Source organism: Perca flavescens, chromosome 14 (assembly GCF_004354835.1).
Source record: "Perca flavescens isolate YP-PL-M2 chromosome 14, PFLA_1.0, whole genome shotgun sequence".
NCBI classification, from domain to species: Eukaryota; Metazoa; Chordata; class Actinopteri; order Perciformes; family Percidae; genus Perca; species Perca flavescens.
This window is the reverse complement of record NC_041344.1, coordinates 17,931,521-17,948,058: the sequence shown is the minus strand read 5'-3', so window position 1 is coordinate 17,948,058 and position 16,538 is coordinate 17,931,521. Positions and strand designations below refer to the sequence as shown.

General features: G+C 37.9%; 1 protein-coding gene across 1 annotated transcript; it reads left to right on the top strand.

The window, feature by feature from the left end:
* The first annotated feature begins 235 nt into the window (after positions 1-235).
* pip4p2 (phosphatidylinositol-4,5-bisphosphate 4-phosphatase 2) lies at positions 236-15,262 on the top strand. The gene is made up of 7 exons (XM_028598431.1): positions 236-539; positions 6,804-6,952; positions 8,134-8,240; positions 8,467-8,590; positions 9,880-9,932; positions 12,262-12,352; positions 13,707-15,262. Exons 1-7 carry the CDS (start codon positions 434-436, stop codon positions 13,848-13,850), a joined length of 774 nt encoding a protein of 257 aa, XP_028454232.1. The 5' UTR covers positions 236-433; the 3' UTR covers positions 13,851-15,262.
* The last annotated feature ends 1,276 nt before the right edge of the window (positions 15,263-16,538 follow it).

Below are 16,538 nucleotides of genomic sequence, written 5' to 3'. Positions count from 1 at the left end.
TCTATGTTTAAAAACACTACTGTTTGTAGTCCAAACGGGACATTTTATATAGCATAGTTCTTTATGAAAATATGGACTAAAATTCAAATAATCCTATGCACGTGTTTACAGACTACAATACGTTTACATTTGATAAAACCTATCATTATTAATAATTTTCGCACAAAATGTCTTTATGTGTGCAGTATTTAGGTCCATGTACACGGTTTAAGAGCACTGCCCATGCCCCGGGTCATGTCAGTGAGGGGCGGGGATCACCGCGGAGCTCCACCCTCCTCCAGGCTGCCGTCACCGGGGCTGCCTGCTGGACCGGAGCCACTCGGCACCAACAACCAGCCACTGGCTGCTGCTCCGTGCTGAGTGAAGACTCGGTGCAGCCAGGAGCCTCCCCGCCGTCTCTGCCCGTCAATTCTCTCGGTCCACGGTTAACGACATGGCCTCCGACGGCACGGACGAGCGATCTCCTCTGCTGTCGGGTCCCAACTCCGAGAACGTCACCCCCACTGCTCCCCCGTACCTGCAGGATTCAAGTCCCCGAGGTAAACACATGTAAAGAGCACTACTGCCTTCATGCGGAGTCATTTTTGGGCGTATCGAGTTTGTGCGAAAATAAAACTGCAGCAATGCAAGGCAAAGCAAAGGCAATCAATCGGCATCTGAGAAAAAGGTGGAGCTTGCACTGTGAGAACTGGAGCAGTGGGTTAGAAAAGAGGGGCCTACAACAACAGCAAGATCTGTTTTTACTGCAGAAATGCTTACATCACGACCCACTGGGGCCTGTAATGTTTTGGGTCTTCACCCAAAAAAAAAATTAATGGTAGCCTACGTCGTGATGCTCTGTGGGGCCTCATTGATGTGGGCTGTATGTTGTTGATTGACGGGGAGAAATGACCCACTGCAGATGAAGGCAGCCTGGCAGCCTTTTGTCCCAGCTGCAAATCGACAAAATGCCCAGATGTGTCCTTCGTGGATGGGACCAAACCCATAGCAGGGCATGTTTTAAATGTCATAATGTTACATCTAGCTGTCAGTTTGCTCATTTGCATGGAAACTGGACTGTAAACAACACATATTTGGCCTTGATCTTGCAAAGATTGAATCTATACTAGCAGCTTCAACAGAGTACACAAATGTCCATCTACAGCCAGGACACTGACACAATGTCCACATTCTGCTTAGTAAACAGCTGGATGTAGGTTACAGCACCATAATGCATGCAGGGCTGAATGACCAAGGCAATTACAGCTCATAAATCCTCAGTCTAAGCCGCTGTCAGGACTGGATTTGGCACCGAATTTAGTCTGATTCTGTATTTAGAAGAAGATTAAATCCCATTTTGAAGCTGGAGACATGCATTAAGACATGCTATTTATTTTTTGTTGGAGGCTTTATTTGATAAAAGTTCCCTCTTAGGGTTTCTACAAAAACATACACATCCAACTCTCATATTCAAGGATTATGTTTTGTTTTAGGTAAATTGAGCTTCAGACACTGTTCAGACAGAAAGTTCCCTCTGGACTCATAAAACACAACATGTCTTTGCTTTTGTCTGCTGCAAATGAATATATTCATTGACCGTGTCATACTCTTTGCAAAGCATTTCAGGACAAACGGCTAATATCGAGCAAACAAAATGTTGAAAAATGAACATTTTATTGTTCTGAAGCAGTCTAATCTTGCAGAGCTCATATTTCACCACCGGATTATTCATAAAGACTTTAACACTGGACTGTCATAACCTGTGAACTGGCAGCCTGTTTGAATGTTACAGCACAGACTGAGTAAAATTTAAATGAATGTCTGTATATGTCATGGCTTATAGTTTCTCCTCCCTCTCTGCACTCTGGTAAATGGTTAATCCCAGTTTCTCTGGGTTTGTTGGGGAACAATATGCTATCAGCCAATTTGGGGTAAATCCTCTATCAGTCAAAGATGCCAAAACTGAGCTGTTTTCCTAAAACACAATAACTGAGATGATGCTTATAATCAGCTGCATTTAGGAAACTGAGTGAACATGAGCTGTGATTAGGATTGAGTAAAATATGTTATTTCTGAAAGTGACTGCAATCTCTGCTCTATTGATTACTGTAATATCTTCACAATAGTAATCAATGACTCCTTTACCAGATGAACAGAGTTGTCCACCATCAGTTTGTATTCAGCTGTATCAGGTAGACTTGTATTCACAGTGTGGTGGTGGTGAGAGGCGGAGACCAATGACCTTGGGTGCGTCTGAGTGGTTAGTCCGGTACTGTGCTTGATTTGGTTGTCTCCTGCTTGATATGTTTCTGCTTGAATGGCAGAATAAATGGACTGCAACAAAGGGCTGTGCAAGCCTTGACAGTGTTCTAATCTTGACCGTGATAAATGAATTCTTCATCTTTACATTTACTCAGTGGCAGTGAGTTACTAAAGCTGTTAAAATACACATTTTACCCAAACTTTTAAACCAGAGATGGTGGCAAAGTCATGCAAGGGAGGAGTCAGGAATCTGCAACATTTATCCTTATGCTGCACAGTTTTTTTGGTTGTTAGGGAAGTGCTAGTTATCCAAGGTAACTGGGAAGGATGAGTCTGGTAATATTCTATACATTTGTTTTTATTACATAATACAAATCTCTCAAAAAGACCAAAACCAACAATGAGTTGATTCTACTAACAAAGTCTGTTTAGCTAAAAGCCTAATATATCTTTATTTTTCTGTGCCATAGAGCTCCATTGTTGTCCAAACACTATTAAAAACACATCAATGAGCCACATTCATTACAGTCAACATGGGCACTGTAGTTTATGTTAAGTCAGGGGTGTGCCATATCATATTGAACAAGAAAATACCAATATATAATATGATAACAATGTTTTTTTATTATCAACAATATTTCATTTTTATTTGTCTACCTCATGATTATATATATATATAAGCAGCATCACACATGGCTGAAAGTTGCGTTGCTGCTGGCTCTGCTGTGGAGGAGTTGCCTCCAACAAAGAAACGTCAGTGGTGTGGAAGGGGTTTGAAAACCTTCAGCACCGCTACATCATGAACGCCGTCATTTAGCAACTGCATTAAGACAAGACAAGACACGCCAGGATCTGATTTAACTCAGGTGGCGACGACTGGTTGATTATCACCACATCGCATGCTCGCTTCACGGCAATTAATCGGAGCAACATCATGTCAAAGAAAAGAAAAACGTCACAAAAATATTTTGCAATATCATGATGTTATTTTAAGGCCATGTCGTTCACCCCTACACTGGTGCTCCAAATGTGTAATTATTCACGACTGAAAAGAATTCTAAAAAAATAGGCCTACACTATTTACTCCTGCTTGAGTAACATTTGCTAGAAACATCCTAGATGTTTTAGGAAAAGTAATGATTTCCGTCTTTGGTATTGGAATTAATGGGCTGAGTGAGACAGAAAGTATTGAGGCGTACTAATTCATTGTTGGTTTTAATTTTATTGATAGGATTTGTTGACATAATGAAAATATAGGTCCTCATCCTTTAACCTTGAAGACATTTTTTTTATTTAATGCCACATGAGCAACAGGAAACAGAATTTAAAAAAAAAAAAAAGTTTCTGAGCAGCTTCTCAGTTAGTCATTTTTCACTAAAAATCGCAAGTCACACAATCAGTGATGGCACCAGCTGGACAGGGCGTGATCATGACTGTATGTTGTGGTACTGCTGGTGGAGGTTGTTGTAGTAGAGCGTCTTTTCGTCTTACCTGTGGTTCTGAGGAAAGCCAGTGAAAACCTATTGCTTCCATATTCAGTTTCAAACATACATTAGGACAACTCAACCACAGCAGAGAGAGAAGCGAGTAGAAACAGGCCTCTCCTGAGATTGAGAGCCGGTGGTGGTTAACAGAGAGAAGTGCTGACTGTCTTTGAATTCAAGATTTTTTTAGGATTTTATTTCATACTGTTAGAGAAAAATGTATGGTTTAAGAAGAGAATACAGTTTGCATCTGACTATATTACATTTGGGATTAACTCGGCTAAATTGAAAATGCTTCACCATGTGCCAACTGCACACAGTCGGAGTGTCCAGTCTGGCATGGTTTGGTTGTAATTCTAGCCGTGTTTGCCCAATTAGACGGGGTGTCCCATGTTCCTGTGGTGTGCAGTGTCACTGATTCTTAGAGACAAGCTCATTAACCTGTTGACTCATCCCATTATCTCATTCAGAGTGAAAGAAATTGGTTATTTGTGAGATTAAATGCCTCCTTTGTGGTTTTGTTTAGTACTTGGGTCAAGCTTAACAAAGACTTGATAATGTATCACAAGAGACTTTATTTATACAGGTAATCTCATTGAGACACATGGTCTTATTCTCAAGAGAGACCTGTTATATAGACTGTGATATACTGTATTGCGGTTGTCTATGGCTACATAAAATTATTATTTCCATTATCCATTAACCAGTTGATCATTTAATCAATTAATTGAATAATTGTGTGATCTAAAAGATGTCAGAAAATACTGAAAAATGCTAATCATAATTTCCCTAAACCCCCCTCTAATCATAATTATCAGAATTGTTGCAGATTAATGTTCTGTCGATTGACAAATGCTTGCAGCTCTGCTTTTCTCCCATCACTGCCTGAGCTGTGCAGTAAATCTGTACTTAGTTCTTAGTATAACTGCAGACACACACAACTTTGCTTCTAATTTAAGTAAAAATGTTAATTTGATGCACTTTCATTACTGTAAAATTATCAGATATTTTTCTCAGGAGCAAATTACAACGACAAATGACTAAATTCATTTAATGTTGAAGGTTGAATGAAATGGTTTAGTGGAGATCTAAGTATCACACCTATTGTAAAGTATGCTTGACTACTACAGTAGTAAGGTAGTGACTGGTGCAAATCTATGGATTAGATATATTAAAACCTTGAAAAACACATGGAATGTAGACCAATTACAAAAGGTTAATGTGGGATTAAACAGTACAGAGTTCATTTGAATGGCTACTGTAGTTTGTTAGTTCTTTCAGACGTTAAAAGAACATTTTTAAGTCTGGTCATTTGATCATGTTGATTATACTTGTTTATGGACCATAAAACACTAAGCAGTGGCCTGGCTTATCTTTGTTTCTCAAACTAAATAGCTCATTAGCCTCATTAGCAGGGGCATTTAAATGTCGCTGCTCATCCAACTGAAGCACCAACTGAACAAGTCTAAAACCCCCCAATACCCCCAATGTCGATAAAATATGTGTAGCTGCATCTTTACATGTTTCTTTAAAGTGACATGAAGTATTTAATTTTCGACAATCCATGTATTTATAAATAAGTTATATTACATATTACTTGCAAATGTAGCTCAAATGTTACATTATAACATCTCGATATGTCCTCAAAATACCACAGCCTCACAATAAGAAAATGGCTCCTATGCTACATGTTAACTTTGTCTGCAGCTTGGCAGAGAGTGGATTTTACGCCATCACTTTGGTATCTAAAAGGGTCCATTGTTTCTTTCTTAAACATAGAGTAGTGCTCAACCCTAGCCTGACAAGCCAGACCCACGTTACATTTGCTGCCGCTAGGGTGCGTCTAGATTTCTAGGCTAGCTCGGCCCCTGACAAAGAGAGAAGAGTCACATGTTTAACAATCAGTGTCGCACACAGGCTGTCATGGGTTTGCATACAGTATGTGCAGGAGTTTCCAGGCTGCCTATCATACACTAGGTTTAATTGTTACTGAGACAGGCATTGAATATTGTTTGTGTTTGTTATATGCCTTTTTATGAGAAAAGTTAATCCTGAAAGTGCTTCATATTGATAAGCATTGTAACAGCTCCCTTCTATAACTATAAGTTGTTTTGGGATGCATCAGATGTTTGTTTTTGTATATTGTATATTGTTCTGGGTAGCTCATCATAAAATTATTAATTCATGACTATTTACATTGTAGATTCTCACTGAAGGCATCAAAACTATGAATGAACACATATGGAATTATGTACTTAACAAAAAAGTGTGAAATAACTGAAAACATGTCTTATATTTTAGATTCCTCAAAGTAGCCACCCTTTGCTTTTTTGATAACTCTGCAAACCCTTGGTGTTCTCTCAATGAGCTTCATGAGGTAGTCACCTGAAATGGTTTTCACTTCACAGGTGTGCCTTGTCAGGGTTAATTAATGGAATTTTTTCCCTTTATTAATAAAAAAGCAAAGGGTGGCTACTTTGAAGAATCTACAATATAAGACATGTTTTCAGTTATTTCACACTTTTTTGTTAAGTACATAATTCCATATGTGTTCATTCATAGTTTTGATGCCTTCAGTGAGAATCTACAATGTAAATAGTCATGAAAATAAAAAGGAAATGCATTGAATGAGAAGGTGTGTCCAAACTTTTGGCCTGTACTGTAAAATGTTTTTAAACTCATTCAAAGATTTGGGACTTTTGGACAGCAAATCTTTTTGTTCCAAACATTACCCACATTACACTGTTTTATGTCTAATGTAATGTCTAAAATCTTCAGGATCTTGGTCCATAACATATTATATGAGTGTGGAGGTTTATTCTTAACTTTGGAAATGGCAGTTTGACAAAAAATGACAATTTAAGGGTGACTTACTGGATTTCCTTCAGCGCTTTCAGCTGTATTTTGTGGCATTAATTAACCGATGACACATCCTGACATTAAAATTAAGTTCTTGTTTGAAGCTAACCTCCAGAGATACTGTGATAATGTCTGTTTAATGTCTATAGTTTTATCGATGCATGCACTATTAACAGCTGGCCGTGTGTTGTGTGTTTTGCCTTCCTCCTCTTCTCAAAGCCGAACTACCTCCTCCCTACACAGCCATCGCCAGCCCTGACGCCGGCGGTGTGCCTGTCATCAACTGCCGCGTATGTCAGTCGCTCATAAACCTGGATGGAAAGCTGCATCAGCACGTGGTTAAGTGCACAGTCTGCAATGAAGCTACAGTAAGTGGAGGCCATTGTTGAGGCCGGTGACGGCTTTATAAATTATTCTTGGGATTAAGTTGTGGTAGTTCAACTGTCAAGTTGAGTAAAGACATTTAGTCTTCAGTTTTATTTGAGCTGCTTATCACTGCTCTCCTCTCCTCCATCTCTTCGGCAATCTAATCACACATGCACAAGCTTTTTTTTCTGTATTTTTGCGCGGCATCATTTTGCATGATAAAACATGGAATTTGTCGGACTATCAAGAGAGACACCATTTTCTAATGCAGGCCAATTCTTTGACTATTTTTCATCTTGGCAATGTCCACCTTTCAGAACCATTCCAGATGTTGATGTAGACATCTGTCACATCCATCAGTCAGTCCAGTGATGAGTGCTCCATATGGCTCAAATGTATCCCCTGTGTCTATCTGAGAGCTTTGATCGAGCTGTCAGTGGAGGCAGCAAGGGGGATGAATGGCTGTCATCGCAAACACTCGGGTGGGAAAAGCCATTTCCACTGGCTGATATTTGTGGTGCTTATACATCAACTCAACCATATGATCTTCTATTACACTGGACCAAAACATTGCACAGTTAATAGTGTTGGCCTTTAGTTGTTGCATCTTATTTCAGCTCAGGTTCCCCAAACACAGCAGATATAAATCTAAAGCTGGAACAATGTGTATCAGGCACACTACTTTACATAAATTAAACCTTTCTCAATACAGTCAAATTCCAAGCACAACAACATTCTAAATTGCTTCTGAAATAACCTTATTCAAAGGTGTCTGCAGGTGTGTATTTCTGTGTGTATGCAGTTTGGTTTATGTATATATGAAATACATATGTAACAAATATATAACATAAGTGTTACATGAATAAACTTTATTATTGTAATAACAGTTTCTGCCATTGGCCAGCCCAATATGTGTAGACATAAACAGCACAGAGTCTTGCATACAGAGGCTTTATAAATGACTGACAAAAACAGCATGTCAGAGAACATTATATGGACATTTGGAGCTGATAGGTGAATTAATATATATTTTATAGATTTAAGGAAAAGTTATTGATTTTGCCCAACACTTTTTACACCCTGTTAGGTCTGAACTTCACCTCTACAGCGTTTTAAACCAACTTCTCCCCTCTTTATGGCTTTGTGTTCTGTATTAAACTGATTTTGATATGTTGCCTTCCAGCCCATCAAGAACCCCCCAACAGGGAAGAAATATGTGAGGTGTCCCTGTAACTGCCTGCTCATCTGTAAAGACACGTCCAGGAGGATAGGATGTCCTCGACCAAACTGGTAAGTAGCAGGCAGTCATGTTCAGTCTGTTTACATTTCTTGTATTTTTACTTCTTTTCCAAAGCCAAATTTGAGGCTTTGATAAAAATCTCAACACCGGGAAAAGTAAATTTTTTATAGGGCAAATCAAGCTATTTCTATAGTTTCATGTCATCAAAAACTTGTATAATCCTGTCTTGGATTGGTTGTAAATATAAGCTTGCCCATCTCTTTGTTCCTTCGACAGCAGACGCATAATCAACCTGAGCCCGGTGATGGTTATCCCAGAGGAGCAACCCGCCCAGCCGGCACTGCCCATCCAACCTGAAGGGATGAGGGTGGTCTGCGGTCACTGTGGCAACACCTTTCTTGTACGTAAACCCACCAAGACAACCAATCTAACCAATCACAGTTGTTTATGCAGAATTGTGTTGCTGTGCTGTTGTTGGTACGTGCATATTAATAATCTTGAGAGAAAAACCACAACGTATTCTTCACTATTTGGTGATGGCAATAGGGACATAGTTGCAGAGTGTTTTTGAGGGCTATAGCTTATTCAAGTTAATCCAAAGCACACATAAGAGCTAATAAGATGTTCTTCTCCTGTTGATCTTTTATATTTGTTGAAATGGAAACAGAATATGATGTTTGCAAGTGGCTGTCATGCATTTGGGGCACGTTTCCTTTCCTCGTCTGGCTCATTAACACCTAATAGCAGTGTGGTTGCAGCCTTTTGCAGATTATTCCCATTTTAAATGAAATTGTCTTCCTGCACCCTGTGTTGAAGATTAGTATTTTTGACATGTTCACTTTGATGGAGGTTTAAATACCTTATACTTCTATTTGTCATGTTGCATATTTATAAAAGGAACTGCGAGGTGTCTCATTGAAGGAAGAAGGTGCAGAACCTGAGATATTGAGTCAGTATGACTCTGACTCGTAGGTCAAAATCAGTGCTATTGTCCTCTAAACTTGTGCACATTGTCGCTTGCGACGTCTGTAGGGCAGTGAGGACGCCATGTCATCCCAGCCAATGTCTGGCATCCCCAGCGATGGCTCTCCCCCAGCACAACAACAGGTTGAGAAAGCTGGTCATACTGGTGGACATATTAACAACAGCCTAACCTGCTCCAGTTCAATTTGTGGCCTTATTTACACTGGTGATAATATGACGTTGTACACATCTGGCTTTCGAGAGACCTTCAGTTAAAGAGAGGTGAATTAGATTTTCTTTAATATACAATTGGCTTAAAATCAAAGCTGATTTTCCCTGAATTTCAATTGAATTTTTAATTGCTTCTCTGAAGCCAGATGTCAAAAGTCACATATTAAACTTGTGTCAATAGGACCTTAAATTATTAACACCCTTATTGAAATAATTGTATAAATACAATCCTAACTAATATAATATAACAATAATTCCAGATGCTAATTTAGCCAACATTTTGATATATTCTTTGATAAAGACATAATAAATAGATTTACAAGTTGCAGACTGTCATAATAACTGATCATGTAAATCATTCCCAGTAGTTCTTATGTTGATTGTTATAAAAGTACAGTTGGATTATAGTGTGTTGTTACATTTCTGTGTTCACACGTGCATGTGGATGCTCCTGTAATTTACCTTAACAGCGTTTCTTCTTCTGTTTCCACACAGTGGATGGAGCTTCGGTTTAACACGCTAGCCAAGTGCCCGCACTGCAAAAAAATGTGAGTCCATCAAACCTCCATCTAACTCATTACACACAAATGACAATGTGAATCACCATAGCAATGTGTTTTCAACTCATGTATTTTAGCTGACCATTTTCAGTTTTTTGATGTTTTTTTCTGACTGTTGCAGGCAGCATTTGGTTTTCATTTTATTTATGTAAGGTGTGAAAATCATTTAGCAGACTCTTGGAACTTTTTTAAAGTCTACAATCATCCCAGTGAACATCAAGCCTGTGTTGATTTTTGTCAAAGTTACATTATTGTTGCCTAGTTTTACAGTTAAAGACTGATTTAAAATGTTTGTGTCATAGTTAGAATATAACTTTTATTTATATAAATGCAGACTTGGACGTTCACTGTGAAGTTGCTATGAGGGTCAAGAATCTGCAACTTTGTTTTTATATTAAATGCAGAAATAAATCTAAGCCAATGGCTGCCATAAGAAAATCTGATTTTCTCAAACGCAGGAAGCCTGGTTTTTGTAAATGGTTAATTGTGATGTAAAGTTTAAATGATTTGCAGGTCTTGTGGTCTTTAAAGTAAAAAAAAACTACTGTATATTAGAGGGAGCAGAATACTTTAAAACATAGAAATCACTGACTTTACACTAAAAGCGTTGACATAGACACTCATTCATGTAGGTTTGTGTGAACTTGTACTTTTAACGTTAAGCTCTTGTTGCTGGTGAAGTTTTCAAGCACTTACTTTATGGACGCTGAGCTATATAGGTCTGGACTTTGTAGTTCTTGTAAGAAGAGGGGAGTGGAGCTGATGGAGGCTAATCTAGACGCCTGACAGGAATTAGAGCCTGGCCTCAATACATGTAATAGTAATGGGGTAGGAGGGTCGCAGGGTTGAGAGGTGGTGGGAGGGCATTGAAAGGTGTGTCTGAAAGTGATGATATTACTGCAGTGATGCTGAGACGACAGACAGCCTGCATCAAAACAAGCTGCTGTCTTTGCCTCTGTCTCTCATCACTGCATCTGCCTTTTTCTATACCTCTGCGTTTGTCTCTGTCTCGCTCTGTACCTCTTCCGCCATCTTTCCTTGTATTTTATTTAATATTTGGACAATATCTCTTTTTACATTTCTCTTTGTCTTTCACTCTATTTATATCTACTTATCTTTATCTCCAGATGTAATTGTAGTTGCTTAAATATCGCTGCAGTGACATTTGACTTCTCTCCCAGAGTTTTACAAATAAAATGCGTGATGAAAATGTCTCTCTTCCGGAAACACAACTCTTTGTCTTTTTATGATAATCCAGCCTAAGAAGTGAGGAGTGATAAAGGGCTTTTTACTTAAATGTGTTGTCTTAAATCATCATATAATGAGCACTAAAACATACAATGGGATTTGCATTCCATCTAGCCTATACTATTTTCTGGGAGACCATTAAACCATTTAATCTGTTTATAGCAAATAGTAATGGTAATAATCTTTGAATTAATTTCTACCTTTCACCTCAGTGTCTCCTTATCTTTTTTGTTTTCTATCTCTTTCATCCGTATTTTCTTAGTCTGTATCTTTTCCTCCCTTGTAACAGATGAAGTAACATGGAGTCAAGTACATTTAGAGTACATGATTGCTTATAAGGAACTGCTACTTTTTGGTATAGTAGCACTTCACAGAGGAAAATCCCCCAATTACATGTGTAAGGTGTTGTAGGGCAGTTTTTTTTTCTTTGCCTGATTAATTCTTGTTTTGCAAGTGATGTTCAGTGCTTAAGTCTTTAAAAAACATCCTTTGAAAAGAGGTCTGCTCCATATATGGTCACAGTTCAAATGAATGAGATGGTCAGGTGGCACAAATGTAAACAGAGTCGAACAAAGACGAAACGTGACAGCAGAAGGAGATTTTTTTTTAAGGACAAAGTAATAAATCAGGTGATCAGGCTTCCCATAAGCCATCTGAATACCAACGATTCCTGAAGAATGCTTGAGTCCCGTCACATGAGAGGCATGTGAGAGCAGAGAGGGGGAAGAAAGTAAAGAAATGGTGAAGCAAAACAAAAAACTGATGTCAGTCTGGTGCTTTAGGGCAGTCACTGGAGTATGGGTGAAATTTAAGTTGTGAAACTGACCTCTGGCGCTTTCATGTGTGACTTAAAAAGAGGAAGAGAGATTTTTTTTTCTGGGAAATGGGATGAAGTCGTTATCAGTAAATATCAGAATGCAAACCATTTAACCATTTCTGTACCACAAAATGTTTCCAAGGTGGAGTTTCAAATATTCAAGTTAAATTTTAAGTTTTTTTTAAACCATAGCCATATAACAATACACATACAGCAGGATGAGATGTTTTTCTTCTCACTCTCTTTCTGCAGATCCTCTGTTGGCAGTGCGCTTCCTAGGAGGCGTTGTTGTGCTTATATTACTGTAGGAATGATCTGCATTTTCATTGGAGTGGGTTTAACAGTAAGTACGGTCTTTGTCTTGTTTGTGTTGTTTGAAGTGTGTAAGTAAATATGTATATGGTGTGTAGTGCTTTCAAAACAGACGTTGCAAAGTGCTTCACCATGAAAGTTTTTAGCAGGAAATATCACACAGGCAGGACAGTAACAAACAAAAGAGCAATAAAACAGTAGTGACAAAAAAGAAGTAACATTTAAAAAAAGCAAAACATCAGATAAAGTGTGAGAATATAAGTGAGTATGGAGAAGTTTTTTTAAACAAGACGAGTCTACAGACACACTAGCAGCTATGCAAAGCTGTACTTGAGCTGAATGTTAATGCGAACATACTCACTATGACATTGTTAGCACGCTGATGTTTAGCAGGTATAGTTTACCATGTTAATGTGCTAACATTTGCTAACTAGCACTTAACACAAATTACAGCTGTGGATGATGGGAATGCCATTACTTTAGACAGTGTTTGGTCATAAACCAAAGGACCTGATGATGGTGCTAGATCAAAAGTATTATAATTCATCCTGAGAGTAACATTATGGGTGTAACAAATTTCAGGCAGTTCCATCCAATATTTAAATATTTTACTCAAAACCCCCAAAAATGGAACCACATGGTGGCACTTGATGGAGAGTCATGGAATCGTCAAAGTCAGTAGCATTCGTGTTCTGGGGAACACAAATACCTTTTTTTCAATTTCATGGCAATCCATCCAATAATTGTTAAGATGTTTCACTCTGAACCAAAGTGGTGGACCGACCGACTGACTGGCAGACACTGTTATCCATAGAGTCTTGCACTTGGGTTCAAGAAATCTCCAGTAGACGCTGGTTAGCCGACCTGAGAAACTTTAAATGACTATATGGTCACAGCATTTAAAAAATTTACACATGTGCTTTACCGTTTTAAAATAAATAGATAAATAGAGAGATATAAAATGGCATATCCTGTGTAGTGGTTTTAGTGCAGTCTTACAATACATCAACTACCCTTTGGGCTGTTAAGCCTCTGGACTGTTGAGTAAACAAAAACTCTTATTTTGTACAAACAACTGCATATTGTTCAGTTTTGCACAGTATATCAGAGTCCCATCAGACTTTCACAACTTGGTCTAATCATATTAGAATCATAATCACTTGATAATAATCTCATGGTATTACAGTCCCTAATATTTTAACTCAAGGTTACTGAGCTTGTTGCAGTTCATTTAAATTTTCTTTTCCGATGAAGTGGATCACATCACTGATACATAGACTAATCTCTCTCCATAAAGATAAATGTTTATGAATGCATAAATGAAAATCTTTATTCTTGTTCTTAATATTTCACCCATCTTCTCTTTCTCTCCTCCATATTAACAGGTTGGTACTCGGGACTTTGCCAATCGTTACAATGCCACCTACGTGTCCTGGGCGTTCGCCTACCTGCTGGGTCTCATCTGTCTGATACGAGCCTGCTACTGGGGTGCTATCAAAGTCAGCTACCCGGAGAATAGCTTCGCCTAGAGCAGGCTCGGCACAGCTGGAAAAACAAACCACATTTTTAGTTTTTTTCCATCTTGTTTAGATTTCAAACCGGCCATGTTCAGCAGAGTGGAAGGTCTGCAGAGCGACTGGACAGGAGTGTGTTAAAGAGGTGTATGTTGGAGATGTATCTTGTTGTATTTGTGTGTAGAATGTTCAAAACAGTTTTGACTCGCTGAACAAATCTAATGTATGTTGATCAGTCCTCCTATAGTCCACAAGGACTCAAATCCTGGCCAGGTTTTGCCACAATCCTCCAAAATCCAGAATCATGAATTAAAAAAAAACTGTGGTTTTCTTTTTTTTTTCTTAATGAAGATTTAGATTTAAAAAAAACATTAGTTTAGCAACTTGGTTGGATTTGGTCTTTCTGGACCAGTTTTCTTTTGTGTTTTTCGGCACTTGATTTCTTTTATTACTGACCAGACCAAAATGAGACACCCTCCTAAGAACAGTTTACCCATTGCACTACAATTATATGCAATTGTATGTGTTGTTTTGCTGCTAGTTTAACTCCTGCTACAGAAAGCTGCATACCCATATTGTATTGTAACCATTTACCTTGCCTATGTACACTGACATAGTATTGCATTATGATTTTAACTTTTGAAATGATCACTTTTTAAAAGAAATCCTTAAATACCCATGTGTGCCAACTTTGCTGCCCAGTATTAGTCAAGACGAGCAAAAGATCAGCAGGAGCTTGTTTTTTTTTTTTTTCTCATCAGTGTTATTTTTTTCTGATAAATCCATGCAGCTTTGAACTTACAACAGCAATAACCCTTTTATTTGAGTTATTTTGAACCGTACCTCCCTATGTTCTTCACTGCGTTTCCGTTGCCTTCTCACTAGTGGAAAATGATCCCACAACATGGGGACTTAGTTTGCATGTTGACTTGTTTCTGCTCTGTCTAAGGTGGTGTTTTTTTCAGTTTTCAGAGAGGTAGCTGAAGCTTCTGATGCTCCTGTCTTTGCTCCTTCTGCCTGTGAGTTAGAATTATATAATCGCTGCTCTCTGACCTCCGGTGAACTCTCTTGCTATAGGCTAACTCAGCATCCGTCTCTCGACATTTACCAGTGGGCACAGCTCAAACTTCTAACCTTGTTTTGAATGTGATGATTATGATGATGATGAAGCAGAAAATAATGTTAAAAAAAATACTGTACTCTTTGTACATAGTTCAAATTCAGTACTTGGAAAACTGTAGTGAGCGGTGAAAGAAGAAAGAAGGTTGCTCGTGGGTCTTTTTAAAAATGATAATTTATCAATAAAATGCAAAAACTGCCTGTATTGTTCTGTTTGCACATTGGCTTTGAAGACATACAAGATTCAAACAAACGGGATGTACTTAAGTAATTTTGAGAAACTTACTTTTCCATTATTTCCATTTATTGTTCTTTTATACTTCTATTTCATTACATTTCAGGGGAAAATATGTTGTAGTTTTTTTTACTCCACTACATTTATTTGATAGCTATAGTTGGTGTCGGATTAATTTTTTTTGTGTGAAAAATAGATACATAAATATAAAATGGGATACATCACTGTAGATTAAACCATCCAACAATATATAACGAAGCATTTCATAACTGGACCAGCTACAACATTAAAATGCTGCTTGCACAATAATGTTATTACAAATAATCCAATAATACAAATTATATAATAGTATAACAATTTGAAAGGGGGCAATTTTCCTAAAAAGTATTTTTGATGCCTCACTACATTTTTGCTGATATTACTCACGTTTATGAATGGCTTAATCATTTAATTTAAAGTGCTCATATTATGCTTTTTTCCCTTTCCTTTATTGTGTTATATATCGTTTTTTGTGCACGTTATAGGTTTACAAAGTGAAAAAGCCCAAAGTCCACCCCCAAGGGACTTATCATCTCCAACAGAAAACACTTCACAAACTGCTCCAAGCAGCTCTTTGTAGTCCAGCCTTTACTTCTGTGATGAACATGCGTCACTTTGTAACACACGTTATAATGCTCGCCTAGCTGCTAGCATGGCACTCCCTCAGACTCTACAACTGACTAGCTAGCAGTACTTACTGCACATGTGCGACTCCCAACAAAGATGGTACAGAAGTGAGATGTCTCACTCTGTAGCTAAAACAGAGAGCTCAACACACAGGGTGAAAAGAGGAGCTGCAGCAATGTGCAGTACAACAAATATATGGTGTTTTCTGAAAATTAAACCACATAAACCTATTCTGGTACCACCTCTAAATACAATTATGAACCTGAAAATTAGAATAATATAAGCACTTTAATTATTTATTTTATATTGTTGTATTACTTTTACTCAAGCAAGGGATCTAAATACTTTTTCCACTCCTGTTAGGTCCCTAGGACCAAATAAATAAGCTTTACAAATACAACATATTAACAAAACATTATTATTATTATTATTATACAACATATTACAGAAACTGATGACAAAACAATAGTGTGCTCTAATGCATATCATTATAAGCTAAACATACTGTACGTCCTGATGAAAGATTAGTGACTAGAAGTACGACTTTATTATTAGATTAAATTCTCATGAACAGGGCTGTTGCTGTCCATGTGTACCAAGCTAAGATCATTTTATCTTAATAATAAAATACCTGCAACCAGAGAAATATTTCGTCCTGCGTTTTAAAAAACTATTTATTTTCA

Bases quoted from the DNA above. Each gene is read 5' to 3' on its own strand.
- pip4p2 (XM_028598431.1), top strand. From the start codon at position 434: ATGGCCTCCGACGGCACGGACGAGCGATCTCCTCTGCTGTCGGGTCCC. The intron at 8,241-8,466 runs GTAAGTAGCAGG...TTCCTTCGACAG, and splicing joins GGATGTCCTCGACCAAACTG to CAGACGCATAATCAACCTGA. The intron at 9,933-12,261 runs GTGAGTCCATCA...CTCTTTCTGCAG, and splicing joins TGCCCGCACTGCAAAAAAAT to ATCCTCTGTTGGCAGTGCGC.